Source organism: Dysidea avara, chromosome 4, assembly GCF_963678975.1.
Source record: "Dysidea avara chromosome 4, odDysAvar1.4, whole genome shotgun sequence".
Lineage (NCBI taxonomy): Eukaryota > Metazoa > Porifera > Demospongiae > Dictyoceratida > Dysideidae > Dysidea > Dysidea avara.
In genome coordinates, this window is record NC_089275.1 from 22,664,337 (window position 1) to 22,681,993 (window position 17,657).

General features: G+C 39.5%; 1 protein-coding gene across 1 annotated transcript; it reads left to right on the forward strand.

Annotated features, from left to right (window-relative positions):
* Window positions 1–1,068: 1,068 nt before the first annotated feature.
* Window positions 1,069–15,596, forward strand: LOC136254375 (TPR and ankyrin repeat-containing protein 1-like). The gene is made up of 7 exons (XM_066047056.1): window positions 1,069–1,237; window positions 2,704–2,973; window positions 3,740–3,920; window positions 6,194–6,808; window positions 7,262–10,503; window positions 10,570–11,205; window positions 11,462–15,596. Exons 1-7 carry the CDS (start codon window positions 1,160–1,162, stop codon window positions 15,470–15,472), a joined length of 9,033 nt encoding a protein of 3,010 aa, XP_065903128.1. The 5' UTR covers window positions 1,069–1,159; the 3' UTR covers window positions 15,473–15,596.
* Window positions 15,597–17,657: the final 2,061 nt, after the last annotated feature.

Below are 17,657 nucleotides of genomic sequence, written 5' to 3' on the forward strand. Positions count from 1 at the left end.
TGTAGAGAGTTCAACTGCAAACAAATTACCCTGTAGAGAGTTCAGCTACAAAAAGATCACCCTGTAGAGAGTTCAACTAGAAGAAGTCACCTTGTATAGAGAGTTCAGCTACAAAGAAACCATCATGTAGACTCTGAGAGTTAAGCTGCAAACAAATCACTCTGTAGAGAGTTCAGCTAGAAGAAGTCACCTTGTAGAGAGTTCAGCTACACAAAGAAACCATCATGTAGAGAGTTCAGCTACATAGAAACCACCATGTAGAGAGTTTAGCTGCAAACAAATCACCTGTAGAGAGTTCATCTAGAAACAAATCACCCTGTAGAGAGATCAGCTAGAAGAGGTCACCTTATAGATAGTTCAGCTACACTTCAAGTCACCCAGTAGAGAGATCAGCTGCAAAATAATATCCTGTGGGGAATAATGGGCATGTAATAAATATATGTATATAATTTGTATAATTACTAATAAAATCAAAAATAATTGAAGTATTAAAAATCTTCTTTAAGTTCTTTTCTTCTTCCTGTGGTAAAGAAAAAACACATGGGTTAAAAAAAACCCAAAGCCAGCCATTGGCCGGCTTTGCAGTATACAAATACAAAAAGAAGTGATATATAATCAAAAACAGCCAAGCTGTAAAAAAAGGTGCGGCCCCCAAAAAGGCCATGGTGAAAAAAGATGTGAAATCCAAGGTGGCGGCCAAGAAATGGCTGTGATGGTAGGTTAATGGTAAAAATTTTAATAACGACAATTCAGATGAATTTTGTGCCGCTTGGTCTTGGCACCAAATTCACCTGAATTGTCGTTATTAAAATTTTTACCATTAACCTACCATCACAGCCATTTCTTGGCCGCCACCTTGGATCGGGCCTTGGATTTCACAATTTTTTTCACCATGGCCTTTTTGGGGGCCGCACCTTTTTTACAGCTTGGCTGTTTTTGATTAGATAGTAAATATCACTCGTCACTGGTAAATAAACACCTCGTAAAACAACAACGGCGAAACTAAGCGCGTGTACGCTTTTATGGCGCAGCGTCTATAATGAAGAATGTGTGCACCAAGTTATACGCTCATGCGTCATAAACCCAATCGTCCTTGTTGTTCAATATTCACGGCTTGGCGGGTTCTACCCTCTGCCCAGGTGTTGCATGTGTTGTCGCTATGTGGCACGAGGATGAGTATCACCATTACGACGATTACGGGGTAGATGATTATGAAAGCGAGGAAGACAGCTATGAAGTGAGTTGCCATTGTTGTACAACAAAGACTGGTTCTCGGACTGGTTTGGCCTTGTGTCATTGAAAGAGAGAAAGACTAGAGCGATATACTCTTGGTCTGTTCAACGTTGGCTGGGTTGCCAGTATTAGACTTTTAGTTCAGTAAATGCTTGAGGATTCACTCGTGCAAACTTAGGTCACAATTTGTGAGTGCTCCAATGCGTGGAAAGTGAGCTAAGTCTGTTGCATCCTGTGCTATGCTATCTGTGACTTATGCAGAGTGTTCAAAGGTAGAAACCCAAGTTGGTGTGTCCATATATACAGGCTACTAGTACAAATTGTTTAGTCACATGTAGTGGTGGATTGAGTGGGGGTGGTTGCAGTATTGCAATGTACTGTGTTGTTGAAACTGGACATTGAATACAAAATGTTTTGTGATAATGGATCCTGAAATTAACTTTAGCTACTCACAACACTGCAGTAACACAGAAAGTTGACTAATGCAGTCTTAGGAATTTCTGCTGACTTGGTAACCACAACTACAACAAGGTGTTAATGTATAACCATAGATAGTATACCACAGACTGTGGTATACTATCTATGGTTTAGGCATGCCAACCCATGTATTCCAACAAAAAAATTTTCGATGTGTGTTTTGCCATGCGAGGCCTCGTGGTCATTATAATCAGCAGCAGCAGTCAACAGAGTTTCATAGCCTTTATTTGTATACTCAGACATACTGACACCTAAATTCCACACATGACTTTCCCTAACAATGTAAGTGAACTTGTAGGCACTGGTACTCTTAAATGGAACCATTTGTGTAGTGTTGTATGTCATTTGTAATCTGATAACTGAATTATCCTTGTGTGTAAAACAATTTTATCATGTTATTGATCCATAATTGCAATAGCCACTATTCACCAGGTCCTCTTCATGAATGTAACTGTTTATTGGTAAATAAAGTGGGCTCAAATTCTTAGATCACACCAGCGCTGTTCATGCAGAGTGACTAGTAATGTGCTACCGTAATGAGAAAGAAATAGTCCATAGAAAAAAAACAATACCGAGCACTGATTGATCTGGTATAACTATGTGTACAGTGATCAGATGCTGTTACAATGAAACCTGAATACTCCAGTAATCTTAAGCCAATTTAATAGATCAGGCGTGCGTGTGTGTGTGTATACAGGGTGGTATAGCCTCCTGTAGGTTACTAGTCCTGCCTCAGAAGGACTTGTCTGTGCTAGGCTCCTGAAAATGTTTCACGAATATCCCAATGTTGTCTGAAGTGATACTATAACTGCTGAGTATTTGCTTTTGTGTGTACCTGTGTTTTTACACATTTGGAAGCTCTGTGTGTGTGCGTGTGTGTGTGTGTGTGTGTGTGTGTGTGTGTGTGTGTGTGTGTGTGTGTGTGTGTGTGTGTGTGTGTGTGTGTGTGGTGATATGCATAATTGCATTTTTTCCCCATTTTGCTGTACATAGGTTCCTACTGATGAGCTTGCCTCCTTTGAAGAATCATTGGCAAATGGAAAAGCTGCTCACGATAAAAAAGACTACAAGGCTGCTAAAGACCACTACCTCAAGGCCAAAGAAACAATAGTATCACTGATGTCATCATTTCCGTATAGCATCACTGCAGAGGATCGTGCCATTCTCTTGTACAGGATGGCAGAAAATGAGTTTGCCCTGGGCAATTTGGCAGGCGCAATGAATCTGGCACAACATTCTGTTGAGTGTGAGGAGACTGCCGAAGTATGTTTTAAAATGATAGGCCCTGTATTTGTGTACAGCAGAATCCCGATACTTTGTACCTTTCTTTGGAAGTCTTTATTTGTGAGCTGTACAGGTTTCAGGGATTTTAAATTGCTTGTGCACTAATGTAAATGGACAAATGTCTCTTGATTATCAAGGTGTTCTTTTTGAGGGACTCTTTTAGTTACTGTATGTATGTATATATATGTAAAGTCAATGGTGAAGCTTGTCTTGATCAGCTCTCTGTATAATATATAAACGACCATTGCTATCCAGAAGTCTCCATGTACTACTGCATGTCGCTTATGACAAAGTCGCCAGCCTATTGTAGTCACTTGCTTAAGAAGGCCAGGAAATTGTAGCAAAATTGGACAGATATCTACAATTGCATGGTGGCTTTCATTGCTGTGCATAAGCTACACTTTTGTCACTGCCCAGGATCAATAGCACAATTTTATAAGGACATTGGAATAGTATTCATAGCCTACATTGTGACCTGAAAAGAATCATCAAGCTTCAAATCATGTATGCATTCACACATTCCAAGTTATATTTTTATCTTTATTCTAAAGTTCTCATGGGTTCATTGTTGATAGGTAATGGACCGCCTAATTGATGTTAACACTCAAGAAATTTTATGTGTATATATATTACTGTACTTTATGGATAAAAATCTAAGGAATCCAGGGTGGTGTATGACTCTTATTGGGGGTGTATGACTCTTATTGGTGTACACCCAAGCAGCAATATGTTCTCCTTTGTATAGGGATATAAGTGCCTAGCAGAAGGGTTTGTGATCACAGCAAAGATTTCTCCATCGTGCAAAAGCTACAGTATGCAACAGCACCATTCACTGTACAAAGCAGTACAAAGTTATATTGAGTCTTATAATATTGAACACAATGATGATGTTTATTGCAAGGCCCTAATACATGCCGTGGACATTGGTAAGTGACTATACTAGTATTTCATACATGTTAGCTAGTTATAGAGAAGAAAGTGTTTAACTTTTCTGTACATGTGCTACCTGATAACTTTGACTTTTAATAAACCATTGTTCCATTACTGCTGGGTATTACTACATTTTCAGAGCATGGAGTAATATGATATAGTGATGTGTGTTTGTGTGTGTGTGTTTGTAGTGTGTGTGTGTGTGCGTGTGTGTGTGTGTGTGTGTGTGTGTGTGTGTGTGTGTGTGTGTGTGTGTGTGTGTGTGTGTGTGTGTGTGTGTACTCTGTGTGGTGTGTGTGTGTGTGTGTGTGTGTGTGTTACTCTGTGTGGTGTGTGTGTGTGTGTGTGTGTGTGTGTGTGTGTGTGTGTGTGTGTGTGTGTGTGTGTGTGTGTGTGTGTGTTACTCTGTGTGGTGTGTGTGTGTGTGTGTGTGTTACTCTGTGTGGTGTGTGTAGTGTTACTTTGTGTCTGTAGTGTTACTCTGTGTATGTGTTGCATATCAATACTTGTACCATGGTGCGTGGGCAGATCAAAGTGTGCCGCCATGGTATAACTAAGATACACCACTGGTTGTTAGTTAGGCCATGCTTAGCTGGCAGTTTGAACATGAGTCAAAGTGAGGTGTCAATGACACAGCACCAGGTAAGCAAATATAGTTGGCTTCGTGCTAAGTACTGCAGGAGCAAAGGAATGAATCTATGCTTCAACCATAGCTTTAACTAGCTTCTATTGCTACAGCGCACTACTAGTACCGGGTAGACTAGTACACATGGATACACATGTTTATGTAACTTTATTCTAATAAATTAGTGCATGCACGGCTTGTGATTTGTAAGGAAGAGGAGTAGCAGCAGTAATACAAGAGATAATGGGTTTAAGAAGCTATTTTCAGCACAACCCGTGAGTCCAGTCTACCAGTGTGGTGAGTCATGGTACAAGCCAGTTATATCATGTTTACTCGTATGATATCATAGTTCTTAACACTCGTCCTCGGCTTCGCCTCGGACTCGTGTAATAACTACGATATCATACTCATACTGTGATATAACTAGAACATGTCAAATTATGGCTTGAGTGCATGTTTATTTTTTGAAGTAACTTTTCGCTGAATATATGAAGCTGACATTATATGAGACCAGCATTCACATAGTACTTGGGATCAATTTCATATCTCAGTATTGTACTCTCCTTGATGGTGTTTTTCACAGAGACTCAAAGTTAAAGGAAGGCCACAGGACGTTTCTACCTCATTGTTTATCTTGTTATTTACATCTCTACACAGAGATTATTACTACACTAGGTGTTTATTTGAGAACTAGTGTGCAACCACGCATAAAACGGGACTGGCTGTAATTCCAGGTAGTACAGTGCAGTGCTTTTGAAATTTGAATATCTGGTATTACAATATACCAGTATATAGTTACTGTATTGCCTCAGATTACATACGGCCTGGGTATTTAGTAACCTTTTGTCCTAGCCATTAAATGGGACCGGTGACTACACTAGCTCACATATTCCTCAGAATCACCTTTTGTACCTCAGTGCCAGTTACGTATCATCATAAATGTTACTGTATGATGGCAAAATTGAAGTATAATATGTAATGTACTGGAAATAACATTGAGCATAATTCTAGCACAACAGGTGCTTGTTAAGTTGTGAGTAGCATCAACATACCACGTTTGCATAAAGAGATCAAGGTACTCTGATAGAACTAGCAGTCACCACATTTGAAATATCCTAATAGAGCAATTACACCTAGTTAACTTGGATTGCATGATTTGCATCATACTAGTGCAAATACAATATAGCTATCTACAGACATATTGGTATAGGATGAAGTGCACTGCTGGGTAATATAGGGTATTGGATTATTTTGCTATATCAGTGGAACATTTTTAGTCATCTAGGAGAGTGGGGGAGCATTACGACACAGTCGGTTTCCCAGTTCTATACAGCACCAAAAATGGTGAAGTGGAAAGATAACATCAATGAATGTACACCATGGAAATATGAAGAAGTTGACCCCCAGGGAGCATGTGGTAGCTGGTCTCATATAAACTAGTTGTTAGTCATGTTGTGACAAGTTACTTGAAAGAATGTATGACTGAGGTTCTTGTTGTCTCCGCAGTAACGATGGCTGTTCAATTAGAGTAGTTTATAACCAAATGTGTGTTTTAGTAGTAAATATTGTATTAGATAAGTTGACAAATTGGCCCACTTACCTGTACTACTATGGAATGGATTAATATTAAACCATTCTCCATAGGTTACACTGAGAATCTTCCAAAAAGAAAAGATTATACTCCGACCATTGGCAAGCTACTGGAGAGTGAATATGTTAAGGTGCATCATTTGGAGTTTCTCTTCATTCATGATTTCTCTCCAACTAAGAAGCAACTAGCTCTACCAAATTCTGGAATGGCAGATGGGCGATGTCGTACCTCTTCTATTCAGCTGGAAAACTTGTTGCAAAAACTGGAGCTGGGCTACAGTCTGGTTGAAATTTTACTGCGGCATGGAACACTTTCATGTCCCAAATCCATTGAGTATGCCCTTTCCCAAAACAATTATAAGCTTTTTGAATTGCTTACCTTAGAGTATGTTAAACTAGAGAATAGTGATTTGACATTTTTAGATTGCTCACTTCTAGTAAGCAAGTTTCATCAAATTGGTCCAAAGTTTTTGACTAAACTGCTTCAGAAGGGCTGCAAAGTGTCAGGAATTAATCCCAAACTACCAACACCACTGGAGTGTGCTGTGGATAGAGATAAGTATGACTTGGCAGTTGTCTTAATTGATCGTGGTGCTGAACTGGCTAAAATCCACCTCACCAAGTCCACCACTATTATACACGAAGCAACTAAAATTGCTTTACATACAGGTAAACACACTACAGTGGAACCTGCATAATGTGGACACCCTCTGACCCACTATAAAGTGTCTTGGTTTTAAGGTCATTTTACATACAGTGAAACCCACTTAGCAGCCACCATAAGGCCACCTTGTTATAGTGGCTGTCTCTATTATGCCCGAAGGGTGTACTACATGATCTCTTTAATAAGACCACCTCATTATAGTGACCATATCTCCCAACCATTGCTATGGTATACTACATTACCTCTTCAATAAGACCATCATTGTTGAGGCCAAATTTTGTGGTCCCAGAGGTATCCTTACTCACTGGTATTTTATGTACTTAAGGATACTTGTTGACTTCAACTATTTGTATGGATTATGCAGGTGGTCTCAGTGTCCATATTAACAGGTTCCTCTTACTGTATGCATACAATATGCTGTACTTAATATTGATGCGTACAATTTGTTTACACTATAGGTAAAATGAGTGTGCTCATACATGTGCTTGCCTCTACCAAGTTGCCTGAAAATGGAAAACTTGTCGATGGAAAAGGCCAGCTACCTCACCACATAGCAGTAGTTGAGAATACTGAACACAGCAAGGATGTACTTGAGTTGCTCTGCAGGAACGCCTTTGATGTGATGGTGAGAGACCAGAACAACAAGACAGCATCAGACTACTGTATGAAAAAGAGGGATCACTTAAAAGTCATTTTAAAAGGTAGCATTACGGCCAAATCACACAACAGTGACAGTAGTTGTGCAGAACAAACGGTTGACGAGAGTAAACATAAAAAGTCTACTAATTCTTGTAAAGAAAAGGCTGCTGTCATTTCTAATTCTACCTCTACTGCTGCCACTATTACTACCAATACACCTAAAGTGTCCACAATAGCTAAGGCAAAATCTGCCACTTCAAATCAGCCAGTAAGGACCGTTAATGAATGCAGTGCAGATGAGGTGGTATCTGTAGTTAAAGTTAGTTTAGTTGAGATTGAAGAGCAAGCAAAAGCCATGGTTGAAAATATATTGCAGAAGTCTGAGGACTATTTTGAATTGTGTGTGGCTGTTGATGCTGCAGAGAATGAAGTGTCTACAAGTTTTGCAACTCAGAGAAGTATGGATGTTACCTTGAACAATGATGACAACAACGACAATGATAATATGATTGGTAACTTGGATTCTAGTGAAAATGTGCATGGCAGTTTGTTTCAAAGTTGCTCATGGGAAGTGGAATGCACTGAAAATGTCTGGAAGATGCTGTCAAATTTAAGTAAGCCACAGAGAAGAGTAGCTTTTGATCGGATACTCTGTTTGGCTAGAGGAGAATGGCACCATGAGTTTCACAGTAGTATGAATCACCACAGATTGCAACTGTACAAGTTGCAGCTGCCTGGAGACATTTGTATCATTTGGGAACTTGCCATCGCATATTCACCACGCTGCACACAAAACCAAGATCCATCTGCAAACAGCCAAAAGGAGACATTGTATTCAGAAATAATTCGAATATGGAGTATTGTTACTAATCCAAATGATATTGATGATCACGTGAAGCAGATAGAGAAGTCACATGCACGGGGTCAGCAGAGTGCTGTGATCCAGAAGCTACTGCCTAAAATGCAGCCAAGTAAAAGTGCTAATTCAAAGAATGATAGAATTCCAAAATTCTTTTATGCAGTCACTGAAGCAAGTAATACAGGATTAACAACATTTTATCCACCCGCCAGTCATAAGGAGAATGAGTACAATATTGTAACATTTTATCCTGTTACTGATGAATTTCTTATCAACTTGATGTACAGTGAAGACCCTAGGAGAGATTTCCTGTTTAAGGTTTGCCAGGAAGAGCATGACATAATTAACATGAATCAAGAAGAGTCTTTGCTTCTCTTGGGTCGTAGTGGCACAGGCAAGACAACCTGTTGCCTGTACAGGTTATGGTATCAGTTTAGGCAGTTTTGGGAGATATCTGACGAGCCTCGTATACCACGAACACCATTGATAAAGCCCCTATTGTGCAAGTCACCTGTGGTTGGTGAAGATGATGCTACAGATGCTATTGAAGAGGAGGCGGTAGCTAACCCTGTGCGTACTACAGTGGAAACTGGACCAATGAGGCTATCAGTCTCCAGCGAGTACTCACAGAGTAGTGTAACTAGTGTTGCACTCTCACCTGACAGTCATACAGCTAGTGTCAATGATATGATAGACATTGATGCCACTCTGAGGTATGATGATGACATTGAGTCATGGCCAGGCAGTGATTGGGGTTCTGAGGAAGAAGAGGAGTGTATTGGTGAACTAGCTGCCTCGTCTGATAATGTTGTTGACTATGATGATACAATTGCTTATAAAGAGGACCATCTTCAGCAGGTGTTTATAACAAAGAACAGTGTCCTTTGCTCACAGTTCAAGAAAAAGTTTTTCGATTTGGCCCATACTGTACCTGCATTAAGTGAGCACATAGAATATGAGGATGTTGAGTGTCCTACCACTTTACAGGAGGTTGTTCCACATGCGTACCCTCTGTTTCTCACTTTTCGTGACTGGCTTGAGTTGTTAGATGCATCGTTGGAGGATAATTCCAGCTTTTTCCCTCGTGACTCCAATGGCCAATTGACAGTAGAAATTCTTGACATGGACTATAATTACAACAAGAGTATTGGAGCCCTCGTTATGTTGGATGAATTGTCCAGTGAAGATGAAGATGATACTGTGGACAGTGCAAAGCATCCATTACCCAAAGAGAGTGTTACTGTAAAGCAACGTAAAGTTGATGCTAACTTTTTCATTAATTCAATGTGGTCTAAAGTTTCAAAGGCAGTTCCACACAGTAGAACCCAAATAAAGCCAATATTGGTTTGGATGGAGATTAAGTCTTTTATTAAGGGTTCATCTCAAGCCCTGAAATCACCTAATGGACACCTTTCACTTGAAGAGTACCGCCATTTCGGAAAGAAAATGGCTCCCAATTTTGCCAATGACAGAGACACTGCGTATCAGCTGTTTGAGTACTATGAAGATATTAAGAATAGAAGTGGCTTTTTTGATGATTGCGATTTAGTCTTCAATTTGTTCCAGAGGCTGTCAAAACTTGATGATATCAACTGGTGTGTCCATGAGTTCTACATTGATGAAGTACAAGATTTCACACAAGCAGAGTTAATGTTACTTTTACATTGTTGCCGATGGCCTAATGGACTATTCCTAACCGGGGACACTGCTCAGAGCATCATGAGAGGAGTCTCCTTTAGGTTCAGTGACCTGCGATCAGTGTTCCATTACATCAGTAAACACGTGGACACATCCAAAGGGCAGAGATCTAAGGTGAAAGTTCCACGTGTTCATAAGTTGACACAGAATTTTCGGTCACATTCCGGTATTCTACAACTTGCTGCAAGTGTGATTGACTTGTTGATGAACTTCTTCAGGTCATCTCTTGACAAACTTCCCAGTGATCAAGGAATGTTTCCAGGCCCCAAGCCAGTATTGTTGTTATCCTGTAGCTACAGTGATCTTGCTTTGCTGCTGAGAGGAAATAGGAGAGAAGCATCTGCCATTGAGTTTGGTGCTAGGCAGGCCATTATTGTACAGTCAGAGAAGGCTAAAGAGAGCTTACCTAGTGAGCTAAAGACTGGGATAGTTTTGACAGTATTTGAGTCCAAGGGATTGGAATTTGATGATGTCCTTCTATACAACTTTTTTACTGACTCAAAGGTAAGGATAGTGTTTTTGTGTTGTGAGTATAAATGTACATTAGTTTTTATCTTGCTGTGCATGTAGGCTGATAAGGAGTGGCGTGTGGTCACCAGTTACTTGCTGAGACATCCTGAACTGATTTGCCAAGATCAGAATGTTGTAGAAGAGCCACGACCATTGGAGTTTGATGAGCGTCAGCACAAGATGCTGAACTCAGAATTGAAGTTCTTGTACACAGCTTTTACAAGGGCTAAATGCAACCTGTGGATATATGATTCAAGTAGCACAAAGCGAGCACCGATGTTTCACTACTTCCAAAAGAGGGACCTAGTCAAAGTGGTGTCTGCTGACAGTAGTAGTGATATTCAACAATCCAGTATGCAGTCTATGTTCGCTATAGTGTCTACTCCAGAGGAGTGGAAAAGGCAAGGAGATTACTTTAAGAAGAAATACCTTTGGGATCTTGCTGTTGTGTGCTTCAATAAAGCTGGGATGCCAGAATTGGCCTGTGAAGCTTATGCGTATTCATCCGTTTTACTTGGAAATAAACACAAGAGTGATTCAAAGCTGATGAGGGAGCATTTCTTAAATGCTACTATAAATTTCTTCAAGTGTTTACAATTACAGCAGTCGGCAAAATGGATAAAGATGGCTGCACTTTGCCTGTTTAATGCTCGTGAATATGGTCTAGCTGCACCATTGTTTGACAAGATCAGACAAGTAAGTACTGGTGTTGTTTTACAATGATTTTTGTATTGTTGTAATGCTGTGAAGGGCCCTTAATTGTAAAGTGGTTCTGCAATTTGAAATATAATTTTAAGGTGATTGTTAATTATAATAGAGTACAGTACATACCATTGTAGTATTTTTTTAAAGTCAAACCTATTTCATTGCACGGACACATAATTACTTTTTACTTGTGCATAAATTTTTAGGATGTTGCACTTATTGAGTCTGTATACTTGTCATTTTGCAGGATGATTATACCATTAAAGCTTATCAGAAATGTGGAAATTTTCAAGAAGTAGCAAATATTCAGCAACGACAGGGAAACATTGATGATGCCATTCAGTCACTGCTATCTGGGAAACTATTTCCTGTTGCCTTAGAATTAGCTGCTGCTTACTCAAAGGACCCTGTAGCACTGCCGCTTCGACCAGAATGTTCTCTGAATGAAGTAGCCCATTTGACTGCTGATTATTATGTGAGCATTAAGAATAGAAGTCTGGCAGTGGAGTGTGTAAAGCAGTATTTTGATAAGTCTAAAGAGAAAGTTAGCTTTTTCAAAGAGAATGGTTTTATAGAAGAAGCTATTGATGTGCTGTGCGGAGAGCAGCAGTATGATGATCTTTACCGTCTCTTAAAGGCTCAAGGTATGTTTTCTAAAGGAGCTAAAAAATGTGCAGAGCAAAATGACCACTACAATAACTGCATATTTCACCTGTTGTCTGTGAAATCCAGACTGTATGGCAGTGAGAGTAGTGAGAATGCTTACAACAAAAAGGCTTGTTCTAAGGACATTGCTGAACTAGAAAGTGTTAGTGAGACAATTAAGGATCTTGAACTTAAACTTGAAATCGAGCTGTTCATTGGTATATTAAAGAATAGTGTTGAGGATTGTATAAGAGTAAGCAAGAAGTTTAGAAACCAGTTTGGAGTAGTTGAAGCAATCAATGCTTCATTAAAGCTTTCAAGTACAGCACTGTCCAAATCTGTTGATACCATTTTGAAATGCTTACAAAATGCTAAAAATATTATTGTTGCCTTTAAGGAACACTTTCTGCCTTTTAGAGTTGCAGGTGAACTTTTAAAGTTCTACGGTTTTGAAAAATCTGGTGACAGATATTTTCTGCCTCCTCAGCAGTTTTACTGGCTGCCCCAGTTAGCTAAGCATTCATTTGAAATACGAGACAGCGATGGTATGACACAACTGAGAGAATCTGACGTCCATCGTACTGTAAATGAACATGTTTTGAATTCAGCCAGGCATTGGCTTGATGCTTGTAAACTGGACGAGCTCCTTTATGATGCCATCAATGCAGACAACTATAAACAACTAAATGCTGCTATCATGAAACCAGACAAAAACTTTGCTTCACTTTGCACACAGTGTGAAGGTTTATCTGCTTATGTTTGTTGTTGTATTCAGATAATGGAGCTTGGTTATTTTTATCGCTATCTTGATTGTAAGTTATCCATTAGAGATGATGGTGGCTTTCGTTCGGTGGATCACATGATCAACTATGGGTCCAGCAGAATTGTCAACATCTTTTCCAACCAATGGAATATTTATTTGCCAATCAAACAAACTGATATTGAAAAAATTCGATCAGTAAAGTTGGCATGTATAGAAATGAATAAAACCATTGATCGTTTTGTTGAAAGAAGGCAGTATGACCCAACACTGGACATTAATGGCTTTCTTTATAAATGGCACATCCGGAAGGTTACCTCATCTGATGTTTCTGAATTGGAAAATCTTTTAACAGAGAAGGAAGTGGCTTTCAGTGAATCAGATCGTAAGAAACCAAAGACACATTTACCACCTGAAGTCATGTTTCTTGAAGAAAGACAAGGTGAAAGCTTTGTCTACTTACACAGCTTCACGATGTGGATAAGGGCTCATAGCTTGCTTGTAACACATGGTAACTTTATAGAATTTGCCTCTACATTAATAAGGAAGTTTGTGCTTATAAATGCCAGTTTTAGGGAAATTGAAGCAAAGATATCTGTTCTAAATATTGTGTCGCTGCTTGAAGTTGTCAGTGTTGGCCTACTAGCCATGTTACAGGCATCGGCAATTCACTTAGAATATGAGGAGGTGACTATTGTTCTGCCAGAATTGTATTGTCACGCAGTACAATTATTTGATATGATCAATTGCAGTGGAAATGAAACGCATTTACTGAAGGCAGCATCTAGTACAGTTGTGAACATTCCAATTAAAAAACTTGCCAATCTTAACAGGGACTCATTCAAAATGCTATATTCCATAACTAGGCTTTTGGTTGGACTTCGTTTGCAATATTTCAATGTGCTAATGTATGCATTGGCCCGTAGTACTCAAAATAATGGATTTGAAAGATGCCTGGTCTTAAGTTTGATTCTTTTAGCAAATCTTGCTCCACTGCTGTCCAAAGAACAAGCTCGGAAAATTCAAATCAATTTGTACTCTTTGATTAATGAAATACCAAATGATTACCCGGAGCTTAAGGCTGCTGTTTATCGTGTAGGAGCAGCATCAAACACAACTGAAATATTTCATGTAGTACTTTCCTTGCAGAAGAAGTACAACAAAGGGATGGTTAGTATGAGCTATGATTATAACAACACTGCTTTTGAGTTTCATAATTTGGAAGATTCAGCAGACTATCCTGCATTTTGTCTAGATGTGATTCATGATAGTGCACTAGATCAGGCAGAATATGTTGCTAGCACCAGTACAGTATCTAACAAAGTAAGCTTTCCTGTCATCGAGAATCCTTCTCTACCGATGAGGCCAAATAGCAATTTAGGTGATAGTGTTTCCCACCCCGACATAGAAATTGTTGGCATGCCAAGTCACTCTTCAATGTCTTCAGCACAAGAACTGCATGCTATTGATAACAGTGAGACATCATTGTCACAGTCAGGTGAAGTGTTTGCTCCAAGCAATACACAAAGATCTCCAATATCTAGTCCTGTAAACAAACACAGGAGTGACCCACAAGTTAATGTGCCCACTCATGATCATGCTAGTCAAAATATCCCACCTCCTCAGTTCACAATAACAGAACATCAGTTGCGAGCCTTGATTACATCTCCTAACTTTAATCTGTTTGCATTTCTCCTCAATGCAGGCATGGCTCCTGAGTTAATTCAACACCATTTGTTGATGACTCAACAATGCCTTAATCAGTTTGCTGGACAGCAGTTTATGGCCTTTAATCCCACATCAGATCCATTCAGAATGGAACATGTTCAGCCTACATCTTTGCACCATCCTATGCCTGCAGGACACCACCATCCGGGATCATTTGTGTATCCTGATCAAAGAACAATGCATCCTGTACCTCCAAGTCATGATCATAGGCCTCCCATGGTTTTCAATGATGAAAAGCTTGCATCTGTACCTCCTACTGGAGCTAATATGATTAATATCAATTATCCTGCACGGCAAATTCCATCTTCTAGCATAAGGCATATTACTCTCAATCAGACATCTGAGCATATGGCTAGTAAACTGATCCATGCTGGCAATGCAGTTCATGGTACAGTCACATCTAAAGCTGTTGAAATTCCTTCGAATCAAGATGAAAATCAGGCACCATTACAACCTCGTGAAAATACAGAACATCCTCTTATGCAACAGTTAGTTCCTGCCCAGCAGGCTGCCCCTGCACTGATGCATTCAGCTAGTGCGGATGAAGAAATTGAGCAGATAGATGATTATTCTGAAGTGTACACTAACACATCTCAGGAGCCACAGGTTAATCCCAACAACATTTCTGAAGATTTTCGTGGTTATGATAAGTCATTCTGCTTAGTTTGTAAAACACACTTGTATCAAGGTACAGGTAGTGATCATGATGAGACTGTGGAACGATATGACCTTCATTATACGTCGGCTGTACACAAGGATAGGCAACTCCATTATGGCCAGTACAAGCAGACGCTTGCAGATTGCAAGCTTACTATGGACGCAGCCAAGGATATTGTCAGCACTAAGAAGAAATGTAAGAATTCCAAACTTCAGAAGAAGATTGGTAGTATTGATGAAAGTGTGAGGAGACTTGGCTTAGCCTGTTGTGTTACAGAAATGTCTGCTGAGTGGGTGAAGGGTGATGCTTCAGTTAAGAAGATTATCACGGAGCTAACCCAGCTGATTCAGGAGTACCAAGGTGTATTAGAAGATATTTTACGGCAGTCACAGTCATCAGGTCAAAGTGCTGAAGATGATGTTGCATTATTGGATGTTGGAGTGCCTACTAAGAGACAAGTACATTAGTTAATGTTATCAGGTACATTTATATTGTATGGATGATTTTAAGGCAAGTAATGATTTTTTTATTTAAGTCACTTGTATTTAAGCATTTTTAATCACGATCCAGATAAAGTTTTTTTTTAATGTTTGCACTTTATACTATAAAAGTATGTATGGTAGGAATCATGTTTTGTGATTTCCTATTAATTTCATTAAAATACACCATATGGTCGAACTGACTATAAAGGCTGTGCACTTTACATTTTAGTAGCCACTATGCTTGTCCTATTGCAATTACACCCTTAAGCATATGGGAATAGTGTCTCATGTCTAATTAGAGCTACTGTGTACAACGTGTGTAGTCAATAATTCCTACTTTCCATTAGTCCTCTCCTCATGGAGTATGATGAATATCTTAAATGTGGTCACAAGAGCTGTAAACACAACTTCAATGCACCATTTACTCTATCGCTAAAGGTAGCTCAGCTGTATATAGCATTTCTTACACTGAGACATGTGCTGTAGCTACTTTACATGCAAGCATTTTCCTTTCCTCTATATGTTACAATCATTATAGACAAACAGCAATATGACCATAATCCTCATCTCCAATGCATAATAACCTGTAGCTATACACAGTTTTTATAAGCTGTCTCAGAATGAGGTGTCCATTGAACCACCCATAGGCTCTCTAACATCATCTGAAATATCTAGTTCTGATATGTTAAGTACACAAAGCACCATTAATAATAGTTTCAGTACTATAAACCAATTCTTCTGTAAATATTACAATCTGAATGGTATACCATATACCCAGAATTTTTTGCGGCATGTATATTTCACATGTACAGTTACATACTTTGTCAGAATTTTATATTTCACGGATACTGTACCTCTTAGCCCAGTTCACAGATCATTGTTGCTTGATTCAAAAAAAATTTATTCTCAACCATACAGCTATGAAGAGTCTGGAATGATTTTTTACTTCATGCATCACAGAGATTGCTAAAGCGCATCTGAACCAAGTAACACAGTAGCGGCAATCTCTGTGCAAGGCATAGTCTAGTCTTGCAGTACGTCAGCTTCTTTTGTGAGCCATGCCCACTTTAATCTCAAGAATGTGTGATACTGTGTTTGTAAGCACATGTGGAGTCCACATATGCCTACAAACAGTATTACACACCAGGGTAGTCACGCATGCCAGACGGTTTGTGTGGGGGCGGCAAATAAACCATCTGGTAACTGTTGCACACATTCCGGGACCACTGCCGGAATGTTGACAGAGCCAATCAGATCGCTTCGCGGACTCTGTGACGAAACAAACACTAACAATTCAAATTCTTAGTGTAATGCACTTGTCAATTTCATGCCCCACCCCCAGGGCGGGTGGGGGAATACAGGGGATTTGACAAATCTTGGTGTCAAATTCCCCACCCCTGGGGCAAAATCGGCTGTCAAATCCCCACCCCTTAATAGGGGATTTTACAAAACCTTGGATTTTGGTTAAGTAACCTGGTTTGCACCTGCAGCTAGCAAAATTATAGCGAGTATGATTTTATTGTTTAGAAATGCAACTACTACGAAAATCGGTCAGTGAAGTGGACGACTGTCAATTTCCCCAGGGGTGGGGACAAGAACCAATGTCAAATCCCCACCTGGGGTGTGGGGACCCCGGGGATGGGGCATGAAATTGACAAGTAGTATTAGTATTAGTATTAGTGATTTAGGATACATAGGCAATGCCTGTATATGATCCTATTCTATAGCTAGCAAAATAAAATCAAACATAATTTAAATTAGCTACCAGTCATGATCGATAGTAAAAATTTGTGAGGAGAAGTGTTGATCCAGTAGGTTTTTAAAACTGTTGATAGATTGGGCTGCAATCACATTCTCTGGTAAATTGTTCCATACATTAATGCTCCTTACTGCAAAAAAGTTTGATCTTGGCCGGGTAACAGCACGTGGTTTAAAAAATTTGTTTGTGTGGCCCCTGGTAGAACTGCATGTATTGGTAGAAAAGAAGTCAGATAAGTGCATAATAAAGAACTGAATCTCGGCTACAGATTACTTTTTCGAAAGTTTAACAACGCCATATGCATGGGCTTAGGATCTTTGTTTCCCTAGTAAAGGGCTCTTAAGAGCGTAGGTAGAAGAACGATTATAGTTCCTTACGGATTTGCGAAACGGCGAAAATGTCGAGGAAGAC

Coding starts and splice junctions, on each gene's coding strand:
- LOC136254375 (XM_066047056.1), top strand. CDS start 1,160: ATGTGGCACGAGGATGAGTATCACCATTACGACGATTACGGGGTAGAT. Junction 2,974..3,739: donor AGTGTGAGGAGACTGCCGAA/GTATGTTTTAAA, acceptor TCCTTTGTATAG/GGATATAAGTGCCTAGCAGA. Junction 10,504..10,569: donor ACTTTTTTACTGACTCAAAG/GTAAGGATAGTG, acceptor CTGTGCATGTAG/GCTGATAAGGAGTGGCGTGT.